The sequence below is a fragment of the Camelus bactrianus genome, chromosome 25, assembly GCF_048773025.1.
Source record: "Camelus bactrianus isolate YW-2024 breed Bactrian camel chromosome 25, ASM4877302v1, whole genome shotgun sequence".
Lineage (NCBI taxonomy): Eukaryota > Metazoa > Chordata > Mammalia > Artiodactyla > Camelidae > Camelus > Camelus bactrianus.
Window position 1 is genome coordinate 6,910,130 of NC_133563.1, and position 24,157 is coordinate 6,934,286.

The 24,157-nt window shown below is 45.6% G+C and overlaps 1 protein-coding gene and 1 non-coding gene across 3 annotated transcripts in view; both read left to right on the top strand.

The window, feature by feature from the left end:
• The window catches only part of MATN2 (matrilin 2), a 119,653-nt gene that overhangs the window by 31,421 nt on the left and 64,075 nt on the right, over positions 1–24,157 (top strand). For both annotated transcript variants that reach the window (XM_074353221.1, XM_074353220.1), the window contains exons 3-4: positions 11,699–12,268; positions 20,688–20,810. In XM_074353221.1, the coding sequence (XP_074209322.1) occupies positions 11,699–12,268; positions 20,688–20,810 (693 nt within the window). The remainder of the gene's footprint in view (positions 1–11,698; positions 12,269–20,687; positions 20,811–24,157) is intronic.
• On the top strand, positions 22,501–22,573 carry TRNAV-AAC (transfer RNA valine (anticodon AAC)). Its single transcript has one exon. It is a non-coding gene; the product is annotated as a tRNA-Val (tRNA).

Below are 24,157 nucleotides of genomic sequence, written 5' to 3' on the forward strand. Positions count from 1 at the left end.
TGAGGCCAGGGACTGCATCTTCTATGTGTCAACATCCCCAGGGCACCAGCATGGTATAGGCACACCTCGTTTTACTGTGCTTCACCTTATTGAACTCCACAGATACTGCGTTTTCTGTTTTGTTTTGTTTTGTTTTACAAATTGAAGGCCTGTGGCAACCCTGCCTCGCACAAGTGTACTGGTGCCATTTTTCCAAAGGCATTTGCTCACTTCGTGTCTCTATGTCGCATCTTGGTAATTCTTGCAATATTTCAAACTTTTTCATTATTATTATACTTGTTACGGTGATCTGTAATCTTCTATGTTCTATTGCAAAAAGATTACAACGCGGTGAAGGCTCAGATGATGGTTAGTGTTTTTTAGTAATAAAGAATTTTTTAAGGTATGTACATATTTTAGACATAATGCTATTGCACACTTAATAGACTACAGCATAGCGTAAACATAAGTTACCTGCACTGGGAAACTAAAAACTTCCTGTGATTCACTGTATGATGGTATTTGCTCTATTGCTGTGGTCTGGCACCAAACCTGTAATACTCTGAGATATGCCTGCATTTTGCCCGTAGTGCCTTCAGTTCACGGCCTTCTATGTGCAGCTCTGAGCCAGGCATCTGTGATACGAGGATCAGTAGGAAAGACCCAGTTGCGATCTCAGAGGTTTGCCTTACAGTTTGGTGGGGCTTGTAGGCCAGTAAATACAGTATTTTGGGAATGCCATCACTGCCCATTGTTACTAATTGTGCTACTGTCATCACTAGCTGGGGATGCAGAAGGCACTTGTGGACTCTAGTAGGTGCAGCGTTTGTGCTTGTAGGTGTTGGAAAGAACTTAATAAAATAAAGGTGAAACTCTGGAACTGAAGGCACCGTGACGCCGCCAAGGCACTGGCCCAGGGCAGAGGGTGAAGAGGACATTGCACGCAGGGGAGTGTGTCATGAACTGAGCTTTAACTCCTGAGTCTCATTCAAATCTCTGCAGCCGGTCCTGCCAGATATCAACTGGGGTTTAATGTGTTAACTGGTGACTGGGGGGTAACTTCATAAGCGCTTTTCTGGGACACTTTTCTGTTCAGAGGAGACTCTTCATGCTAGGTCACCTGCTGAGGACCAGAGGCTAAAAATGCAGGTAACTAGAATCAGACGGGCTTGGGTGGGAAATCCCTGTCCCTGCCCACTCCTCCTCCTCATGCCCGTGGACTTGTTACTTAGCCTCTCTAAGCCTCAGAACCCTCACCTGTAAGATGGGTGTAATAATGGTGCCTACCTTATTTATTTTCTGATCCTACTTGAAAGCCGGGACACAACTGACATGAACATGATCCAACAGTGGAACAGAATGTGGATCAGAACACAGGAGAGAACCCAGGATGTAAGGTTTCCGTATTTACCAGATCGTGCCTGGTCTCGGGGAGGAGGGTGCTGGGGCACAGGAAAGGGTCTCTTCTGGACGCTTGCTCCATGGCAGATGGTCTCTCAGGCTCATGTGCCCCTTGGGGTGGAGTCTTCAGATCTGCCTAAGAATCACCTGGAACAATTCTCAGTGACGATTCCTGGGCCCGAGCACCAGAGATTCTGATTCACTGGATCTAGGGTGCTGCCCAGGATTCGGAGTTTTAAATAAGTACCTCTGGCATTTCTGATGTCACCAGGACACTGAGGATCTCTACTGTAGGCTGTTCTTTATCGCACTTCCACTGACCAGCTCCTCCAGCCCACTCCAGCTCGTGGAGGGGTATCTGCAACTTCTCTCTTACTTCCCCACTACCCCTCCCAGCCACATATGCACATGGAAGGAAAGAAGCCAAGACCCCGACTGAGCATCTATGGACATTGCACTCTGCAGGGTACCAGGGATTCATAGAAGACTACATGTGGCCAGTAGCTCCATACACGAGATGCTCATAGGTGACCAAGGGCCAAGTCTTAAGCTGAGGAGGCAGCTGAGAGAGGATGGTGTGTGGGGAACTATAAACCATCAGATATCGCTGGATATAAGGTTTAGGGCAGGGAGCAGTGGGCGAGTCCAGGAGGCTAAAGAGTTCATTAGTTCCTTCTCCCATGAACATCAGAACATCAGTGACCTCGCTGTCAGTGGCCCTTAGAATGGTGGCTTTTGAAGAAATTGTTTTGGGGAGTGGGTGTACCTCAGTAGTAGATTTCATGCTTAGCATGCACCAGGTCCTGAGTTCTATACTCAGTACCTCCATTAAAAAAAAAAAAAAAGGAAGGAAAAAAACCCAAAGAACTTGCTTTGATGAAACAGCATCCTGAGGCCCATTTATACTGAGAATTCACAGCTGCCAAAATCAGCTACTATGACTCTGATTGATGAAACTCACCAAAATATTCATTCATAGGAAACTTCTGCTTCAAAGAGGGGCAAAGTGAGGTCTATTTGTTGGGGGAGCCTTTCTACTCTCCCAGGCCAGGAAAACCATTGATGAGATGATGGGGCATTAAGGTCAGGAGCAATCTAATGGGAATGAGTGGAGAGAGTGTCTGGTTGGCAAATCAAATTTGTGTCACAAGCCCCCTCCAGGCACTGGATGGTGGGAACACGTGGTGCTGGGCTGAGAGGAATCCTGTGGCTGAACTTTGATTCTGAGGCTGGAATTGAATAGTGAGGGGAGGGGTCTCACAGGTGCTGGGGTTGGGGAACTTGGGGTCAATGCACAAGGCTTGGGATTTGCTGTCCTGGCTCAAGATTTTATCATATGACTGGCTGTCAATCCAGATGTCCCCTTTCTATGGTTTACACAGTTGATTTTTTGGAACCTTATATGTAGGGCTTGACATTTATACCACTTAGATTTCCTCTTGTTAGTTTTGACTCACTATTCCTGCCCTCAGAAATCCTTTCTGGTCCCGACTCTGTGATTCCTTCCAGCATTGTATGTAGTGGTGAAAAGAGAACCACGAGGGCCCCTGGAATTTGGAAAACTGTTTGGAAAATGTTAGCAAGTGGGGAGTGATTTTCTAATGAGTCCACGATACGTCTTCAATCCCATTAAGAAGTCCAGGGTGTCTCCCTAATATAATCTAATCAGCATTTCAGGATACTCCCCAGGGGTTCTTGAGGAAGATGTGAGCAGAGCGTGATTGATTCAAAATAGCCGTAGCTCAACGGCTGCTTTGTAAAATGTCTGGTGTGAGGCCATGCAGCAGCTGGAGACTGACTAAAGGAAATAGAGAAGAATTGAAATGTGGTCCTTTCAGCCCTGGCCAAGGACCATGATGCCCCTGTCAAGTGCCCTAAATACAGGGGAGTTGCAGGTGAAGTTGCACTGCAGGAAAAATCAAAAGTAGTCCAAACTGCCTCTGAAATATCCATGAAATTAACCTGTAAACCCCAGGGCACGTGTGGACAGAACACATGAGGTGGCCCCAGGAGCCACAGCTCAGGTGTCTGTGGACACAAGCTCACTGAGCATGATGGTGGGTGTTACACGGTAGCCTTCTCTCTCAGTCTAACGTCTTGCTCTCTGTCTTTGATGAGCCCATATAGTTCAAATGCTTATGGGATGCAATTTCCTTGAATTCTGATGTGCTATTTTATATTCTTATAATGGAGAACGCATACCACTTGTACAGTTTGAGGGGACTATTTCTTATAAATTTGTTTCCTTTGCTCTGACCCCATGCCCACCAGCAGCGTCTGCCATAAGTGTGGCTTTAGCTGGAAGTTCATATGCAGACCGTTGATGAGGCCAGCCTTCTCATTTCTCATTGAAAAGTAGTAAGTTAACATGAATTATCAGATAATGTCTCAGAAGTATGATTAGACCTTTCCTCAGTTTCCTAGCAGTGGATGAAATTGAGTACTTCAGCCTTTGCTGTGGAGCACCAGACTCTAAAACCAGGTGGGCAAGATGATTCCATTTCATGATCTGTAGGTCCCTGCTGGGCAGGGTTGAAAGGTTCCTGAGGCTGCGTCCAGGCTGAGTGGGAGAGGGCCAGAATTGATTTTTGGTTAGTAATGTCTGCCAGGGACAGGGGGAAAAACAAGGCATTGCTAAGTCAGCCTTGGAGCCTGGGTACCACTCAGAGGTAGTCAGCCTTGCTCTCCCTTTGTCTGAGCACTCTGTTTATCTTTTTTGTCTGCCTATTTGTTATTATTTGTATGCTTGCTGTTCACAAATAGGAATCTTTCCTTCACTGTCTTTCCAGAGCCGGACACACAATATATACTCATTAAATATTCATTCAGTGATTGGCTTTACCTAAACTGTTCTACTTAACTCATCTACATATGTGGAATCTGCATTTCTTCCTCACGAGCATCAATTATTTGCCTTGCTGAGATCCAAACTATAGATTTCCTCTAATTCTCCTGATCTGTCCCATCTCAGAATAAAAACCTAAATTGTGCACTTTTCCCCCTTTTTAATCTCCTGCTGGCTCTTAATCATCAAGTTCTCTCTCCTTCTCTCCTCTCTCTCTTTCCCTCTCTATTTTTGTAATCGTAAAAATGCTTTAATTTTTCTTCCTTTAAAACCTTCAGTGAGCTAGTTTTTTTCTCTGTCCCTTCATGGCATTTGAATCATTTTCCATAGTACTTCTTTCTTCTTTTTAAAAAAATTTATTATAGTATAGTCAGTTATAATGTATCAATTTCTGGGGTACAGCATAATGTTTCAGTCATACATATACATACAAATATTTGTTTTCATATTCTTTTCCATTGTAGGTTACTATAAGATACTGAATATAGTTCATAGTGTTTCTAGTCACTATTAGAGAATTTTTAAAAACTGCCATTTTCTCCAACGTTACTCTTGTCATAATTCACATGAATGATCTCTCGATAGCTTTGACTTCCTTTCCTCCCATATTTTTGTCCTCTATCATATCTCAGCCATTTACTACTCTTACCATACTCCTGACCCTGTGATTATAATGACTGCAGTCCCTTCATAATCTCAGTTTCAACCTCCGATTTTCCGAGCTCACCCCTTCTAGGACTCCAACTTCAACAATCCTGTGACTTTATCTAGTCCTTTGACCCTGCTGCTTTTTCTGTCCTTCAACCCCTCATACCTTCGACTTCCTGTTCCCTGAGTTTAATTCCATAGGAAACCATTACAGTCTCTCTGTCGGCTGTCTTTGCCACGCTCCTGATTCATCACTCTCTTGGCTAAATGACAGCCCTGGTAAAATCAACTGCTGCCTGCTTCCACCTACACTTGTGCAGCTGAGGGTAGCTGGAGCAAAACACACAGCCATGTTATCAGCCTCCCTTCAATTTCATGCTTGCCACCCCCAATTGGCCTTTATTGCCACCCAGAAATCATACTCTAGTCCCCTGGTCCATTTGCTCTTGCCCTGTCCTACAAGTTATTACTTTTTTTCCCCTTGTATCATTACATTTTTCACAGTTTTTTTTTAAGTGCCCACAAACCATCTACTTGTGGGAACTTTGCTGGGAATCGTTATGAAGCATCACATTTTCTGCAATCCATTTCCCTCCTCCACCCTGCCCTGTGGTCCAGACCATGTTCCTCCCATTCTCCACAGCCCCTCAAAGATCGGGGACCTCCGCTTTCCATCATCCCTGCCCCAAACTTCGGTCTCCCAGGGCTCTGATGAAGCACGCGTCAAGTGAATGAGACTGTGAACAACTAGCAGCCTAATTTCCTGGGCCGCTGCTATTCAGGGAGGCAAGCATCTGTTTTCATCGTTTTATTAAATTAAAAAAAAATATAAATAAGCATTTAGCAGGGGAGAAGGAGTTGGCAGGAGGTGGGCAAGTTTGGGCCATGGCTTTCAGGCCCCGATTCCAGGGAAGGAAGGAACTGACCCCAGAGAGCCAGCACAGTCCTGGTGCATCTTGAGTATGCCAGAAACGGCAGGTCCAGAAGGACAGAATCCTTTCTGAGCATCACTTGGTGGTTAGGAGCATGGGCCATGGAGCCAGACAAGATGGGTTTGGATCCCGGCTCCTCTGCTCACTAAGTGTGAGGCTCTGAGCTAGGTGTCTAACGTTACTAGGCAGGTACTATGTAACACAAAGAAGCACTGACAGATCTCAAGTATTGCCTGTTTTAGAAGCCTGAAGCCAGTAAGATGAAATCCAATATCAAGAATTTGAAACAAATTACCTTGCCTGGAAGGACTGTAAAGAAAACGTTAGGTGGTTTGGCCAGAGCATTATTAGAGCAGCATGTATTAACTAAATTCTCTGGTTTTCAAAAATTTGAATTGTAATACAAATGTTTGAGGTGCTATTTCAATTTTCAGTAGCAAATAAATGTGTGTATAGAGGATCTTATTCAAATTTGAGTACTTTTGGAAAACAACAACAACAGAGCTTTCAGTCCCTGATTCCAGGGAAGGAAAGAACTAACCCCAGAGAACTATGTTCTCATCTGTGAAATGGGAATAGTGCCTATTTACTAAGTTGAGTGTGAAGAATAAATAAGCCATTCTATGTAAAAGTACTCAGAACAGGGCCAGGTATTTATGAAGTGCTCAATAAACAGTAGCTGTAAATTATTATCATATTCTCTCTTTTGAGTCTCATGATAGCCCTGGGAGGTATTATTACTCTCATTTCACAGAAGAAGAGACTGAGGGTCAAAGAGGTTAAAGAGAAGCTGAAGACCACATGGACAGAAAGTGGCAGAGAGCAGGCTTGCACTGAGATCAAAGGACTCTACTGCTGTTTCACTGAGCATCTCAGAGCCCCTTTCAGGCCCCAGGTGAAATTATTTTACCCTTGTCATAATGACTCACAGACCTTCCTTCTCCAAATGTGCTCTGACCTCTCCCGGCAGATGGTACCAATTATTTACTGTACAATTACACGGCCATGATTGAATTTAGCCGGAGTAAGGGAGACTGATTAGTGACACATCTGCAATCCTGAGAGGAAGGAAACAGTTCCAGGGTTGCACACTGTAATCCTGCTGGGGTGGAAATGGTGCTTAAAATTGTTCTGGCTCCAGGTCAGCTTCTCTGCAGGAGGAAGAGACACTTGTTTGCCTAACAAGTAGGCTTTGGAGTCAAGCTGACAGAACTGGAAGTACTGTTCACAGGGTTCAGACCTTCACTTTTTGGTTCAAAGGATGATGTTTTCTGATGTGCCCAGGAATCCTCTTCCAACTGCTGTGGAACCTCTGCCGTGAGGAGTGAGAAGGAAGATCGTGTGTCTTCTCGCAGGCTAAGGAGACCGGGATGCTGTTGATCAGAACTAGTATGTGAGAGGAACACACACAGAGGAGAGTCCGTTTTCTGGAAACATCTCTCATCCGTCCCCATGTGGAGAAACTGGGGGGCCCTTCACTGCAGATATGCCAGAATGCCCCAAGGATTGACAGTGCTCATATTGCATTGCCAGCAGTATTGAGAATGTTCCAAGGCGCCCCCCAACTGTGAGATGATAGAAAGGCACCAGGATAGTCCCAGGTCTGAGCCTAATGAGCCATCAGGCCTTGTGGAGGCAGAGTCTCCTCTGTGAGCCTCAGTTTCCCCTTCTGCAAAGTGAGTAACTTAGACTCTGTTTAGGATCACTCTCCCCTCCCAGCTCTAAGATTTTATTAGTCTGTGAGGTCAAGGACGAAAAGTCTGCAACTCTGTTAACAGGACCCAGACCTGCTCTAGAACTTTTGACTTTGTGGTTTTTAATTCAACTCCTCGAACTGTCTGCTGTGACTCAATGCCTTCCACTGAAGTCTTGATCCACCACCCAGAATTCCATTTAATTCCTCAAATGCTGACTGGAGATAGATTCCCAGCTACAGGACTACACAGATGACTAGTCTCCCACTTTGGGGAATTCACAGTGAGCTAGTAAGGTCAAGACTTGTCAGAACGTCCCTGCTCCAGAAATCTCCCTGGTACCTAAACTACTGGTTTCTCAGACTGTGGTCCTCGGACCAGTGGAACTGATTTCACCGGGAACTTGCTGGAAATGCACATTTTCATGTGCCACCCTAGACCTACAGAAGCAGAAAGTCTGGGAGTGTGGCCCCTAATCTTAGTTTGTTTTTGGCTTTTGTTTTTGTTTTTTAATTTTTTTCTTTTTTTCTTCTTTTTTCTTTCTTTTCGTTGCTTTTTTCCCAATTTCTTTTTTCCTCCTTTTTATTCTTGTTTTCATTTTATTTTATTAAAAAAATTTTAAATTTATGTATTTTTGATCTTTGTTTTTAACAAGTCTTCCTGGGAACTGGGAGGCACCTCGAGCTTGAGAACCACTGACCGTGCCCTTTCAGGGACCAGCTGCAGAGCTGTGCTTCTGAGCTTTCCAGGGGCCTGAGGAGACGTCCCGGAGAGAACTCGGTCACTTGGGCTGCCGGCACTCGCTGTTTTCAACGCACAGTCACAGCTCCCTTGGAACCTTCAACACCATTTCAAACCTTTGTGGTATTTTTGTAAATGCCAGGCATTGTGGAAACGACCCATTTGTTTTGACGGGAACTAATCCATTTTAGCCCATAATTCCCCCATAGAACTCCCAGGCTTCCCTTTAAATTAATTGTGATGCTTGCTGGGATGTTGACACCATGGCTAATATCCACAGTAAAAATCCCAGCCCCAGGAGGACCTCTGCTTCTGAAGATCTCCAGAGAAGGAGAGTTCTTGGGAGGTCCGTCTGTGGTCTCCCTCCCTCCCATCCAAGGAGCCTTCCATTAATATCCTCCACTAGGCGGGGTCTGGGCCTGGTTCCGGTCCTCCTCAGCAGGTGGAGATCTTTGGGTCACATTCTCCTTGCAATGAGTTCAGACTGAAGGGTGGGGTGGGGTGGCCCCTGGGGAGGGGCCAGCCTTTGTCCTGGGACCTGCAGGTCTGTCATATGACCCAGGGCCATATGCTAGACCATAGGCACCTTTGTGAAAATTAGAAAAAGGCACCCCCTCCAGGTACCTCCCGGGTGGATGCAGTGCCTGGGACTCAGGGCTGGGCTGGATTCAGGCCCCCTCCCTTCCTTGGGCGGGTGCCTGTGTGCAGCACAAACTACACAGCTATAAGCCACAGCCCTGCCCCTCCCCAGCCTGGGCCTGGCACAGAGGAAGGTGGAAGAAGGAGAGGAGTTGGGGTCATGTGAGCAGAGGGGGTTCCCACATGTGGGGCTTCAAGCCATGCTTTTTACCTGTGGTGTTTCCTTAAATTCTCTTGAGCACCCAGTGAGGTGGGTTATCTCCATATAGTTTTTCTTTTTCTAAATTCAAAGAGATTTTTCAAACTCTCAGCACCTTCATTTTCTCATCTCTCCAATGGGTATGGCACTCCTAGCTCTTTTCGCCAACAGCTTGTTCTGAAAAATCAGAGGAGACCAAGTGGTGAAAGCTCTGTGGAATAAAGATTTTAAAGCATCCTACAAATGTCAGGTTTTATATTATCCCTTGGTTTTTGAAGGCAGCTTCTGGGGGCTCTGGCTTGAGAAACTCACTTTAGGTTCACACAATCCCCAGTGTTATATGTAGGGGCCACAGAGGGTTTGTTTTCTGCCATGATGCTTGCCTGTGGGGGTGCTCCCCCCCAAAAATTGTTGGACTTGTGAGGCTGCAGTGGACGAGGTGTGTGTGCAGAGGCTCAGGGGCGAGTCACGGGCTGGCAGGCCGGCCTGGACGGGACAGCCCAGGGGCCTCTCCCCTTCTCATTTTAATGACTGGGTTCACTGCTTCATTTCTGGCTTTCTCTCTCTTTCTCGCAGCTGCAGTGATTGGGATTTAGGGCAAGCATTTGAGAGCCCTTTTCTAATCCCTGTCAAATCCGGATTTAGCTGCGAAGTCTGGGAAGGGGTAAGGGGGAGGGAGGAGGGGCTGGATCAGCAGCTCAGAATATGTGAGAAATTCCAACAGGAACGCCCAGCCTCCACCATCTGAGGCAGGAGGCCTCTCATCTTGTTCAGTCTCATCCTCTTCCCAGAATGCCTTCTTGCTTAAGTGCTTAAGGGATAAGCATGGTGATTGTGGTGGTAAGGGAGAGACTTTGACATTTGCTTTTTTCCAATTTAACTGTGTTCACTCTTGAAATGTTTCTTGGCCAGGTACCTCCTCCACTTTCACTACTGCCCTCACCCCTCACCCCTCATTAAGACTGAATTCCCCTCTCAACCAGATTAGTGCAACAATCGTCTGAACATTCCATCTTGCAAACCCCTGCCCGATTCTATTGACTTTTTTTTTTTTTTTGCTGTTTTTAAAAATTGAGGTATAGCTGATGTACAGTATTATATAAGTTACGGGTGTACAACATAGTGGGTCATAGCTGTTAAAGGTTATACTCCATTTATTGTTGTTACAAAACATGGGCTATAATCCCTGTGTTGTACAATATATCCTTGTAGCTTATTTTGTACCTAATAAGTTGTGCCTCTTACTCACCTGCCTCTATACTGCACCTCCTCCCTTCCCTCTCCCACTGGTAAGCACTAGTTTGTTCTCTGTATCTGTGAGTACACTTTTTTTTTTTGTTATAGTCACTAGTTTGTTGTATTTTTTAGATCCCACTTTTAAGTGATATACAGTATTTGTCTTTCTCTGTCTGACTTATTTCACTTAGCATAATGCCCTCCAAGTTCATCCCTGTTGTTGCAAATGGCAAAATTTTGTTCTTTTTTATGGCCGAGTAGTACTCCGTTGTGTATATATACCACATCTTCTTTATCCAGTCATCTGTTGATGGATACTTAGGTTGCTTCCATACCTTGGCAATTATAAATAATGCTGCTATGAACATTGGGGTGTATGTGTCTTTTTGAATTAGTGGTTGGTTTGTTTGTTTGTTTTTTGATATATATACCCAGGCATGGAATTGCTGGGTTATATGGTAATTCTATTTTTGTTTTTTGAGGAACCTCCATACTGTTTTCTGCAGTGGCTGCACTAAATTACATCTCCACCAATAATGTATGAAGTTTCCCGTTTCTCCACATCCTCTCCACCAACCTCTGCCCGACTCAATTGACTTTTTATTACCTAACTTCCCTATCGAAGCGATAAGTTAGGTAATATAATGCTAATCATATTATGCCTATCACTTGTGGCATGATTTACAAATGTCTCAGCCTGAATTAAAGTCCTTTTGTAACTGGTTTCAAGCTACTCCTTAATTCTCATCTGTAATTCCTAGCAGTGCGTTAGTCACTTTTTTTTTATTTTTCATTGCATTCATGCTATTTGGGGATTTTGTTCATGTGTCTGTCTCCATGTGTTCCAAACACTATGCATCTCTAAAACCAGTTCATGTCCTGTCTCCTTGACCTCAGCCCACTAACATCCCTGTTCTCTGAACATCTACTATCAGCATCACATAGTTTTATACTAGTTGGCTCTTCTTTCATTGTTCAGTGAGTTAAGTCTCCCCGGGTAGGCGGTAGACTGCTTGACATGGGTCCCTGTCCTAAGCTTCTATACTCCCTGCAGGATCCAGCCAAGCTTCTGTCCTGCGCAGTAAATAATAAAGTCATGTTGACCTGGTTCAGGTGTTTGCCCACCTAAAAACTTCATTGATGACTTTCTAGAAACTGAAGTTCATTTATCTTGTAAAAAGAAATAGTTTCTGTTTGTATCCAGTACTCATGATCACCCAGTCAGGCACATATACGCCCTGACAACCTTCCTGAGTGGGGAAGAAAAACGATGAAGATTGGAGGTTTGAAAGGTTGTCCCCAGCCCTAGGATTTCCCACAGCAGCCAACCTGCACTGGGTCCTTGACACTCTTCTGATGCATCTGCCCTCCCCTCTTTCCCCAGAGAGCTCCTGTGAGAACAAGCGGGCAGACCTGGTCTTCATCATCGACAGCTCCCGCAGTGTCAACACCCACGACTACGCCGAGGTCAAGGAGTTCATCGTGGACATCTTGCAGTTCTTGGACATTGGCCCTGATGTCACCCGAGTGGGCCTGATCCAATATGGCAGCACCGTCAAGAACGAGTTCTCCCTCAAGACCTTCAAGAGGAAGTCCGAGGTGGAGCGGGCCGTCAAGAGGATGCGGCATCTGTCCACGGGCACCATGACAGGGCTGGCCATCCAGTACGCCCTGAACATCGCATTCTCAGAAGCAGAGGGGGCCCGGCCCCTGAGGGAGAACGTGCCGCGGGTCATAATGATCGTGACGGATGGGAGGCCCCAGGACTCGGTGGCTGAGGTGGCTGCAAAGGCCCGGGACACAGGCATCCTGATCTTTGCCATCGGCGTGGGCCAAGTGGACTTCAACACGCTGAAGGCCATCGGGAGCGAGCCCCACGAGGACCACGTCTTCCTGGTGGCCAACTTCAGCCAGATGGAGTCGCTGACCTCGGTGTTCCAGAAGAAGTTGTGCAGTAAGTCCTGTTCCTCTGTGGCTCTTCTCGGGGAATCATTAGGATTCATCTGCCAGTGTTCATTCTGTGCTGCCTCCTCCCAGGTACTGTGCTGGCAAGAGGTGTTTAGCAAAGGCCAAGGTGGACACAGTGTTCTCTCGGGGCTTACACTCTGGCCACAGAGACAGATATTAAGGATACAAGTTCACAAATAAGTAACTGCAGTTGTAGAATTCAGGGCAGGACCTGACCTAGGCCAGGGGGCCCAGGGAGATTTCCCTGGGGAAGGGACATTTCAACTCATACTGCAGTGTGAAAGCAGGTTGGTGGTTTTTCTCTAGCGCATTGGATTGTCCTGGCATTCCCTAAGTTGGAATTCACAAGTTGGGGTAAGCATGGGAATGGGAGGGCAAAAATCATAACATAACTTCTTCTCAGATGGTGTGGAATACCAAGCATTTTTGCCCCATGGTGGTGCTAGCAGTAAATATTTTCTCAACCCAGAAAGAGGCCCAGAGTACGGGGACGACCACAATGGGCTCCTGGCGCCTTCCCACCTGGTAAGATGGCAGCTGCCTCCTGGCTCCTTCTGCAAGGATGTGCCTCCCCAAGTACTTGAGCTGTATTCTTCTGCTTTCAGGGTCTCCTTCCTCATCTTGCTTTTTAAAAATGTTTTATTTATTTGCTTATTGGGGGGGAGATAATTAGATTTGTTTGTTTATTTATTTTTCCTTTAAATGGAGGTACTGGGGGTTTAACCGAGGACCTCATGCATGCTAAGCATGCACTCTACCACCGAGCTACCCCTAGTCTTGCTTTCTAACCCTACTGTCCACAAGGCTTCTCTCTCCCTTCCTTGCCAGGCTCCTCCCAGTTACCTCCAACCCGAGCTCCTGCCTCTGATTTTCCAGTAGGTCAACGTGCCCTCTCCCCAGTATCCTGTTTCTGCACTGTCTTCTCATCCTTTCCTCCTCCAGGAGGGCAGGGTCCCAGGGTGCCAACCCAGGCTCACATGCCCTGGAAATGTGCCCCCGACCTGGTAAATGGGGTCCAGTCCTGCCTTGCCCACCATCATTGGTCCTGGTCCTCTGGAACTGCCATGCTTCTTTGATGGGAAAATAAAAGCAAATATCTATTCTGAAATGACTAGTATTTCCCTGGAGTATGAGTAGAGAATGAGCTTAAGGAACCAGAGGACCAGTTCTCAGAATGTGACAAAGCCTAGAATCCGCCCACCCCATCCCCCACCCCCATCCCCCACCAGCCCCATGGAAGTCTCAAGAAGGAAGAACGATGTGCTTTTGATGTGTCTTTAAAAAAAAAAATCCTCTGCTGAAAACGAACTTCAAAAAGCAGAGACCCCATTGTTTCTTGACTCCCAAATCAAAAGGTTTACTTAAAAAATCAATGCCATGAAGGAAAAAAGAACCTTTTTCTCTGCAACGTCACTTGGAAGCTGTTCAGAAGTGCCATTTTCCCTGGCGCCGCAGAGGGGCTGTGTGGCTGTGACGTGCCGTGGCCTGAGTCCCCTGGAAAGCTTCGACCCGTAGAATGCACGGCAAACATTTTTAAGGTTTATGACTTTAAATGACTTCTGCAGGATTTATGTTCCCCCTTTCCTGGAAATATTAAAAAAGAAATTGGTTCCGTAACAGTTTTGACTGGTTTAGTCACTTGTCTTGGAAAATGTTAATGGAGGACTTCTTTTAGAAGTGCTCTGAATTTATCAGCAAATGGAAAGGTAATACTAAGAGGCCGAGGAGGTGGGCTTGTTCATAGAAGAACCTTCTCTGTGCTTTATGGCCAGGCAGCAAAATTAAAAAGCAGTTTGTTTCCCCCTTCCCCCTGCCCTTTTTTCTGTAATCTAAAACCTCTAAGAAAGCATCAGTATCATTATGTCATTCGTTCATTCGTTAGGGGCCGAGAACCAAATCCCTCTTCCCACCCCGCAGAAGACCAGCTTCTCTCTGCATCGCAAGGCTCTGCTGAGCAGACTTGTCAACTATCTTGAAAGGTTAATGAGACCCCAGGGCATCTGTATCAACTGTGCAGTAAAGATCGTGATAACTAACATTTATAAAGCACTTTCTCTTGTGTTTTCGCACTTGATCCTCACGAAAACCTGGGGAGGCAGCAGAATACTATCCCTCCCTTTTACAGGACTGTAAACTTGTTAAGTGAATCCCCCAAGGACGAGCAGCCAGGAGACAGTAGGTTCTGCTTTCAAACCTCTTGCTCATTTCACTCCGCTTCGTGCTGGAAGTTGCAAATTCCTCTCCTAAAGTAAATGCTTTTCTGAAGGCAGCCTCCGCAGCCAGGCAGGCTAGGGACACAGGTTCGGAGGTTGACATTCACCTCAGAGGTTGATGGGGAGCCACTGCAGGGTGGGAAGGGGCAGATTAGAGTCTCGATGGCCCCACCTGCCAGCAGTACAGATACTGAACAAATCTGTAAAATGGGAATTTTTACCTGTGGAGAGTAGATGTGTGAACAGGCATTAAACCTGGAGAGCCCCATTCGGCGTGTACCGTCTTGTATATGATTACAGTCCAATACGCAGAGGACCAGTGGGCTAGGCAGATGGTTTCAGCTTTGATCTGCACTCCCGTGATCAGACAACAGTGATGACAATCTTCCACTGCAGGTGGCAGTTCTCCGAGGTTACAGAAGTCTCATTTTTTCCCTTAAGCATTTATTGAGCTACACTCTGATAATAACAGCTAATTTTGACCTTGGTTACGTACTTTCCATACATTGTTTCATTGAAATAGCAGCCCTGTGACTCAGGTACTATTATTGCCCCCATTTTACAGAAGTAGAAACTGAGGCTTAGAAATGATAAGCAACTTCAAGTAGCAGAGTTGGAGTCTATCTGGTCCAGAGCTCTTATGCTCCACATGCCAAGCCAGAGGGTTTCAGGTTGGTGGGAAGATGCTCTCATCACAGAGAGATGGGATGTTAGTTATACCAAGTGTGTACGTCAGAGGCCTTGGAAAGTCACGTGGCACTGGGGCACGTCTGATCAAAGCTTGCCTGGGTCTGCCTAGGGAGTCCAGAAGAGCTTTAAAGAGGAGATAATAATAAGATTTATTGATATTAGTATGTGCATGTGCTGTTTTGAGCTATTTGCATATGGTAACTCATTTTATTCTTAACAGCAAACCTATGAAATAGGTGCTCCTATAATTCCCATTTTACAGAAGAGGACATTGAGACCCAAAGAGGTTCAATAACTTGTGCAAGGTCACACAGCACTAAGTGGTAGAGTTGAGATGTGAACCCAAGTATTCTGGCTCAGAACCTACATCTTAACTGCTATGTGCTACACAGACTTGAAAGATGAGTAGTTTACTGGCTAGAGATGTATAGGGAGGGGGACTGCAGTAAGCTAGGGAAAGAATGATAGTTTTCAATAATTTTTTTTTCTATTTCATTTAAAAGCAAAAGCAAAAATAAGTCCAGATTCCCCATTAACTTCATGACCTGCTAAGGAGACGTAACTCACAGCTTGAAAAATGCTGATGAGGGGCTAGGCAGGGAAGTGGAGGTCATGGAGCACCTAGAGAAGGGATTTCAGAGGGAAGGACTGAGGCTCCTGTGCTCAAGGTGGAACTGAACAGCTGCTGGACCAGGGGATTGGTGGAGGTGATCTCTAGGTGTGATCAAGGCAGAAAACTTTATTGTACAATTAAGAGGAGATTAGGCTCTGGAGCCAGACTGACCTTGAGTGGGAGTCCTGTCTCTGTCTCTTACTGGCTGTGTGGACGGGAACTTGGGACATGAACAGTGGTAGCTTTATACCCATGGACAGTGAATTCCCACCCCAGCCACAGGGACTCCTGAGGTTGGATTCTCAGGCCACCCCCAGACCACCAGAGGAACTTGGAGGCCAGTTGTCCTGTGAATGGAGGCGCTGTCTACAAGATGACCAAAATCTATCCATTCTTGGGCCTGCCATTTTTGCCACCCAGTGAGTGAGGACCCTGAATTTAGGGGCTGAAAAAATGCGTATCTATCCTGAGCCTTCTAGACAAAGCTGCTTTTAATTAACCTCTTGGGATCTGCTTTATCAGCTTAGCCTGGTATTTGACGCCCAGAGGCTGGTTGTTCCTATGCAAATAGCCCCACCCCCCAGACCACGTACAACTGAAGGCCCTAACAGTGTCTCTAAGATACACCTTCCATCAACTGGCCTGGGCAAAGTCTACACTTACTGCCCATTCGAGGTCCTGTTGCTAAGTGGGAGGCCAGGCTGACTTCAGCAGGCCTTGACCTTAGGTACCTGTACCCAGCAACTGTTCCTTGCAAGACACCCAGTCAGCCCACCACTCCTTTAGTCAATAACACATTCATTAATAAACATTTATGAATATTCATATTGCCTAGTTAAAAATCCAATCCTACCAATGACGTAGTCTGCTGATTAGTGACTCCTTCCCCTAAACACAAAGCCTTGACCCAGCTTCAATGCACAGGGCCTTCTGAGATGTGAGACCACCTGCGGGCCAGTGGAGGAGGCAGAAATCGCGTCCCTGCTTCAGTCACATCACAGACTCCTGCTGCCCCCCCCGGGAGAGCAAGGCCTTAGGGCCAGATGCTCTCAGTGTCACCCATCACTCATCTGTAGAATTCTACAGGTGGAAAATTTTTATACTATCTTGGTAAAAATGTTAGGGATTCCTTGGGTTGAAAGTAATAGAAATTCCACTTGAACTAGCTTGAGGAGAGGGGACTGTGTTATATTCCTCATGGAAGTGAGGAGAAGAGTGAGTGACAGTCCTGCCTTCTGTCCATCTCCACCCTCTGCTTCCCCCTGGACTTCTCTGGTCCATGCGCAGAGAGCACGCACCCTGTCAGCCCCCAGATACACCTGCCCTCGGTATAAGCCCCCTCTTTCTCAATTCTAGTGCCTCAATGCCAAGAAAAGACTCTGACTGTCAAACCTTGTGTATCCAACAGCAGGCAGGGGGGGAGCTGCCTCACACCAACACAGCAGCCCTCCAGTCATCATGCTTTTTAAGTGAGAAGGAAGGGCAGTTTCTAGAAAAAAGGGTGCTACACTGACAACATAATAAGTCTGTACTGAAGGTCCCTAGACACCATTCATACCTTTATTCTACAGGTAGAGAAACAAGCCAAAGAGCTACTCAACTCACCTGAACTTGCCTCACTTGTTCAAGGCAGAGGCGGACTGAAACACAGGTCTCCTGGCTGCTGCTGCTGCTTTTTTTTTTTTTTTTAGTGGCGGTACTGGGGATTGAACCCAGGACCTTGTGCATGCTAAGCACACAGTCTACCTCTGAGCTATACCCTCCCCGTCTCCTGGCCTCTGATCCAGTGCTGTCGCCATCATACCAAGTTCCTGGTCCCAGTTTCTTTTGTAGTGCATGGTATAGTCACCTGGTTCTAATTTCTTTCATGGTACATGGCCAAAACAAGCCTTAGTAACGAGCTGTCACTCCAAAACCCTATGCAGTAGTTCTTTAAATGTCTCCATTTGACAGGTGAAGAAGGAGTTCGGAGAAATTAAGTGATTCATGCCAGGTCATGGGGAAGCTCAGCTTTAGTCTGTTTCCAGAAGCCTTCCTCTTCACCTCTGTGCTGTCTGCTGCCCAGCAGATAACTTCTCTGCCGCACATCGCCTATCTAAATAGTTATCTGTCGGGGTCCCAGTGAGAAGACGGGCACCAGGCTCATCACCCGGGCCTCGTACCAGTAGATAATGGCTGCGTCGCTGGTTGCCTAGACTTTAGGCTTCCTTGATTATGGAGGAAAACAGTGACACGCTGGGAGCTGCCCAGGAACACCTCTGTGCCCGTGGGAAATTTGACTCCAGCAGCCTAGGAAAAGAAGAAGGCCTTCCAGAGTGCAGAGCAAATGCAGATTAAAAACAGGATAATGATTTTTCCCTCTTAATACTGTCAAAAACTTAAAGTTTGATAGTCCTGAGCACTAAAGTTCTGAGGGGGCTGGGAATCATTACTCTCCTTCATTGCTGGTGTGAGCGATCTTGCAAGGCAATTAGGTCATATATATTTAGTATTTTATTTTATTTTATTTATTTCTCTTTTTTCATTAAATTCTTTTTTGGGGGGTAATTAGATCTATTTATTTATTTAATGGTGGTACTGGGGATTGAACCCAGGACCCTGTGCATGCTAAGCATGCGCTCTACCACTAAGCTCTACTCACCACACCAACGTCATATCTATTTAAAGTAGGACCCTGTTCAAAAAATAAATAAATACATAAAATAAAGTAGGACCCCGTCCTAGAGAAACAGTTGCACATATGCTCAAGGAAATGTGTTTGAGAATGTTCATCATGGCATTGGGAAAATGTGGGGACTGCTCAAATGTGGCCTGGTGGGGAGATGGCTAAATAAAACAAGGAATGGTCCGTTGACCAATGGATAAAGCAATGAAAAGGAATAAACCAGATCTAATGTATTTGATCAAATCTAAGATGTACAGTTGATTTTCATTATTCCTGGTAATTATATTCTATACGTCATGGTGACACTTAATTAGCAAGTACTGAACCATTGCTCCTAAGGGAAATACGGAATTAGGTTCCTGTGAGCCTCTGGTCCAACATTGTCAACTGATCAATACATAATCTTGCTTTATGTGTGTTTCTGTTTAAAGACACTTTATTTAATATATGTTGTTGATTTTATCAACATTGAACTCACAGCCAACAGCAGTATCACTCGTGCCTGAATGAAATTTACCGAAACACACATTTTCTCCATGAGGCACGCCACCGTCTGCTTGCTCTTAGAACACCAGACACACTTCACTTCAGCCGACACCAGCACTTCAACACTATGCTTGGGTCCATTTTAAGCAGGAATCACCAACAAAAAGCACGAGAATGCAAAAAGTGTGAGGGTGTCCAAAAATGATAATGAAAGCACCATGAGTATTGATTTTGCAAGGGTAGGCAAATTTGCAAGTATGGAACCTGTGAATAATGAGGACCAACTGTATGTGTCCTACATTTCACACCCCTGAGATTGGGTGCATCTTAGATTCCATGAAAGATAGTAGATATCAACAGAGATAGAATCTGTGATTAATGTTGAGTGAAAAGTCAAGTTGAAGATTGATGACTGTAGGATGAAACCAGGTACATAAAATAAAACAATAGTCCACCAGGCTTCCCTTTTTCTACGTATGGTTAACATGTATCAGGCATTCCCCTGGGCAATGTGCTGAGCACTTTATCATCTTAATTATTTTAACCCTTACAAGGCCCTATTTTTGCCCCCATGTAATATAAAGAAGTTAAGAAAATTGCCCATGATCACAGAAACATAATTCTTTTACTGAAGTAAAAATGATTGGATTTAATCTATTAACTTTCCTGATGTTATTTGCACCTTAACAGGAGCTAAAACACAGGCAATGATAAACTCAGAAGAATCATTCTATACTGTTATGAAATTAAAAAGTTTTACTTTCACTTATTGCTCACCATATTTCTTACTTAGAAGTAAAGAGATACATATGCTTAAGATACACCATTGATTTAATCAGTAGCTGAGTTTTCCTCAGCGCTGGGTTAATGGGATTGTTCTTAGCTTTTGAAAGCCTCTTTTGTTTTAGTTTCATAAAAATCTGATCCTACATATGGACATCCTTTTTGTTTATGAGAACACTTGCATAACTTGTACTCTGTTTATACTCATGCTTGTTAATTTTAAATATGTTCCAGTTGAATTATACTGAGTAAAGTCATAAATAAAGATGTAAAATACAATAAGGATTTTCATGAGCTCCAGATAGACTTATGCAAGAATCCATGTATCTGAAAGCTAAAGTACTTCAGAAACGAAATGCAGAGATATTTCAAATTGCAACATAAAGGTTATGGAAACGTGGAACATATGAATGCATTTTTTACTCCAAAAATTTTTATGGCACTTTTGCATATAAAGAATTTCATTACTCTTGGGATTTATGATCCGGAGAAACTGTTGATTCTTTACCTCATCCTCATTAAAATAGCTTTTCCTCTAAATCCATTGCTGCCTAGCAAAAGTTCACACATTAGACAAAGCCCTCTCTTGTATCTGCAAACTTTCTGATCCCTCTGTCCACTAATTGGATATTAGTAATTGAACTGTGGAATTTCTGGGGTCTGTAGGTCACTTTTGACCTGTTTTTAGCTGGATATCAGCAATTTTATATGGCTCGGCCTAATGTCATTTCCCTTTGACCCTCCATAGCCCTTTATGTATATATTGCTGATGGCGTTTATGTAAAGCTGTCTTGTCCGATCAGAGGCTGGAAACAACCTTGAGGGCAGTGACTGCAGCTTGTTTCTCTTTGGGTCCTGCTCGTTCCTTCGTGTGGGTTCTGGATGAATGTCTGCGGGTGGGTGGAGTCAGAGAAGGCATCATCACCGCCTGAACTTGCTATGTCTTCCCTTCCAGCGGTCCACATGTGCAGCATCCTGGAGCATAACTGTGCCCACTTCTGCATCAATACTCCTGGCTCATACGTCTGCAGGTGCAAACAAGGCTACATCCTCAACGCGGATCAGACGACGTGCAGAAGTAAGATTGCTTTGCTGATGTATCTGTACTGTCCTCCTCTGTGCTCCCACTCTCTCTTCTTTTATCTGGGCCTGTTTAATTCGTCTGTGGCCCCTCACCCAACCAAGTGGAAAGGACAGAAAGGAGGTTTTGTAACTCGTATGCTTTGTGTTGACCCCACCCCACACTCTGCCTTCGCAGCGCTGAGGCTGGAGCCGGGTGCATAGTAGGCTGTCAGGAGGAGTTTGGAAGATCGTTGGAGGCCCCTTCTCAGAAATCGCTTCCTTGAATTCAGGAGCTGCTGTCCTTCATTTCCAAGCTGCTCTTTAGGGGGAACCGCTGAAGAGCCTTTTTATCCACAGTCTCTGTTAACTGTGCCCTGAGGAATTATTTCTTTTATTCTTTTCCCTGAAGCATGGATTTAGGATGAGCTGTTCACATCAGCTGGGAACGATTGTTCAAGTTGTTTTAGAGGTGTGCAGGGATCTGTTTGCTTTGCTAAGGGACAATATATATGTCTCCTAAATAAAATAAGGGCAAACAGATAGAAAGTGTTAATAGAACTCACAGTCTCTTTTTTTGGCCAAACCCCAAAACGAGACAATATACTGACATTTGAGGTGCATGAGGTAATCCGCCTCCTCGAGGAGAGAATTACCCATATGCTGAGTGTTGTGCCTAATCTTTTTTTTTTTTTTTTTTCAAGTTATAAATAAAGCCACTGTATTATCCCAGAGACAACCCGGCTTCCTCAAGACATGAGGCAGACCAACCCACATAGAGGCAAATAAAACTAAGCTAATCTGACATGTAGGTCATGCAAATACGTAATTGCTATTATACCACATGGTAAGCAATTAAGCATTAATGGAAAGCAGTTTGCACAAATGGCAGTCATTAGAATCACATTTATAGAGCCAAGCCACATTTTCCTTTTGTCTTCTCACTTTTCATTGGTTTGAGTGGTTGGCTAGGGGCCTCCCTGCCCTTCAAGATCAGGGAACATCTGCTCAACTCCTCCAGTCCTCTGAACTGTAGAAGCCCAAAGCCCGCAGGCTCGATGAACCCTGGGGGCCTGGGGCTCTCAGACCCTAGGGTCCCAGGTGGTTTGTTGAGTGTAGACTGAATCACCCTGCTTTTCTTCTTGAACCCTGACCCTTCTTCAGTTTCCACAACAAAAATCACTCATACCATATGCTCATGGGTTTAAAAGAATTTACAGGATGACTGGGGGAGCCCAGGCCAGGTCACCTCACACACTGCTCAGCAAACAACCTCAACCTCTTCTCAGATGTGCCCCATCCTCTCCAGGCACCTCCCTCCCCAGGGCTTCTCAGCAGAGCGCTCAGCCTCCCTCCACCCTGCTAACCCCCATCCTGCCCTTCCCTTCTCCAGAGCACAAGAAATTCCTCTCCTTGTCTCCTGCCCTAGTGACCCACTGGGATCCAGGCATCTGCCGATGTCCATTTTCCATTTACCATGGGCTGGCTTTGTCAAGCCAGAGGAATTTTGAGACTAACGAATAAAAAATAAGTTCTCCCACTGATGTCATGAGCTGGGCCTTCCCCCACGCACTGGGTTTGCCAACCCCTGCCTGGTCCCACCTCAAGTCCTGAGGCTCCAAGCTCTCCCAGGTGTTGGTCTGGCCTTGGGTCCTCCTGTTCTAGGGCTGTGGGTGCAAAAAGTGTGGTGCAGAAATTGCCCGAAGAGGGGAGGGTGTAGCTCAGTGGTAGAGTGTGTGCTTAACATGCACGAGGTCTTGGGTTCAATCCCCAGTACCTCCATTAAAAAAATTTTTTTAAGCAAATTAATAATCCTAATTACCACCCTCACCCAAAAAAAAGCTTAAAAAAAAAAAAAAAGAAATTGGGCTTCAGACAGACTGATTGGGTGAAAGGGCAAGGAGGCTCAGGTTAGGGAGGGGCCTGAACCCAGGGATAAGCTGACCCCTGGCCTCACCCGCCCCTGGAGATTCAGAGTCAACAGGTCTGGGGTAGGACCTTGGAGTCTGCATCTGCCGTGAACTTCTGACTTAGGTTGCTGCCACACTTTGAGACACTTTGACATTCACTGTCAGAAGGCGAGGGGGCTGGAGGGTGGGGCTGCGAGGTGAGGGAGCCAGGCAGGAGCTGGACCAGGGCTCTGCCTTCCCAACTACCCTGCCCTCCAATCACCTGGAAGCCATTAAACTACCTTTATTGTCAGCACCAGACTTAGCTTACTACACCCAGTCATAAAAAGCAGTTCTCTCTCTCCCAGGAAAAGATAATAATAATAACCCTTCTGCTTGCATACTTGATATTGTTCACCAGTGGCCTTGTGGAAAGATCGGGGCTTGCAGGGTCTGCAGACTTGACATTCCAACTGTGTCAGTCTCCCGCTGAGCTGGTTATTTCAACTCCTTGACTCAACTTCCTCACCATTAAAATGGGAAGGGTGATAACAAAGTAATGCCTGTCTCATCGATAAGGCCTTGTTATCTCATAGATAAGTCCATGATTTTGGTCCGGTGGACACGTTAAAAGTTGTGCCAAGGGAAGGTTGGGCCCTACCCTGACCTCTGTTTCTGAGCTGCTTGCAGGGACCTGTCCCTGCCAACACGTGCAGAGACTCGGGGGGCCTGGAGAGCAAAGAGACACAGCTATTTCCAGTTTTGAGCCTTTAAGATGTGCCAGGTCCCATGCAAATTCCTGGAAATTGGAGTTGGAGTGGGGGTGGGGAGGGTATAGCTCAAGTGATAAAGTATGTTCTTAGCATGCACAAGGGCCTGGCTCCAATCCCCAGTACCTCCTCTAAAAATAAGATAAATAAACCTAATTACCAGCGCCCCCCCCCCAAATTCCTGGAAATCAGATTGTGACTAAAACAGCAATGCTCTGGCTCTCTTGGAGCCCACATTCCTGCCTGGGAGTAAAGCAAGTAAACAACCAAGTTGATTGCAGCCCAAAGTGATTGCAGCCCCTGCCCCGCTCAGTGTGTACTTCCCACAAGGTCAGGCCTGACTATAGCCACTTATTGAGTGTTTACCATGTGCCGGCAGCTCTCATGAGTGCTCTATATTTGTCATCTCATTTAATTCGGACAATGAGCTCTTAAAGCAGGTTTAGCATTCTCAGTTTACAGGTAAGGAAAATAAGGAACCAGAAAAAGATTAGACAATTTACTCAAGGTCATATGGCTAGTAATGAGACCTAACCAGAATCCAAATCCTGTTATGCATGACTCCAGAGTCCTAGCTCTTATACACCATTCCACACTGTCCGTGATCCATCAGGTGCCAGGCAACCCTGCCGCCAGAGAAACTCCTCCAAGCCCGGGGGATAGGCAAGTTCAAAGGCTCACTGAGTCCAGGGGAGACTTAGAACTAG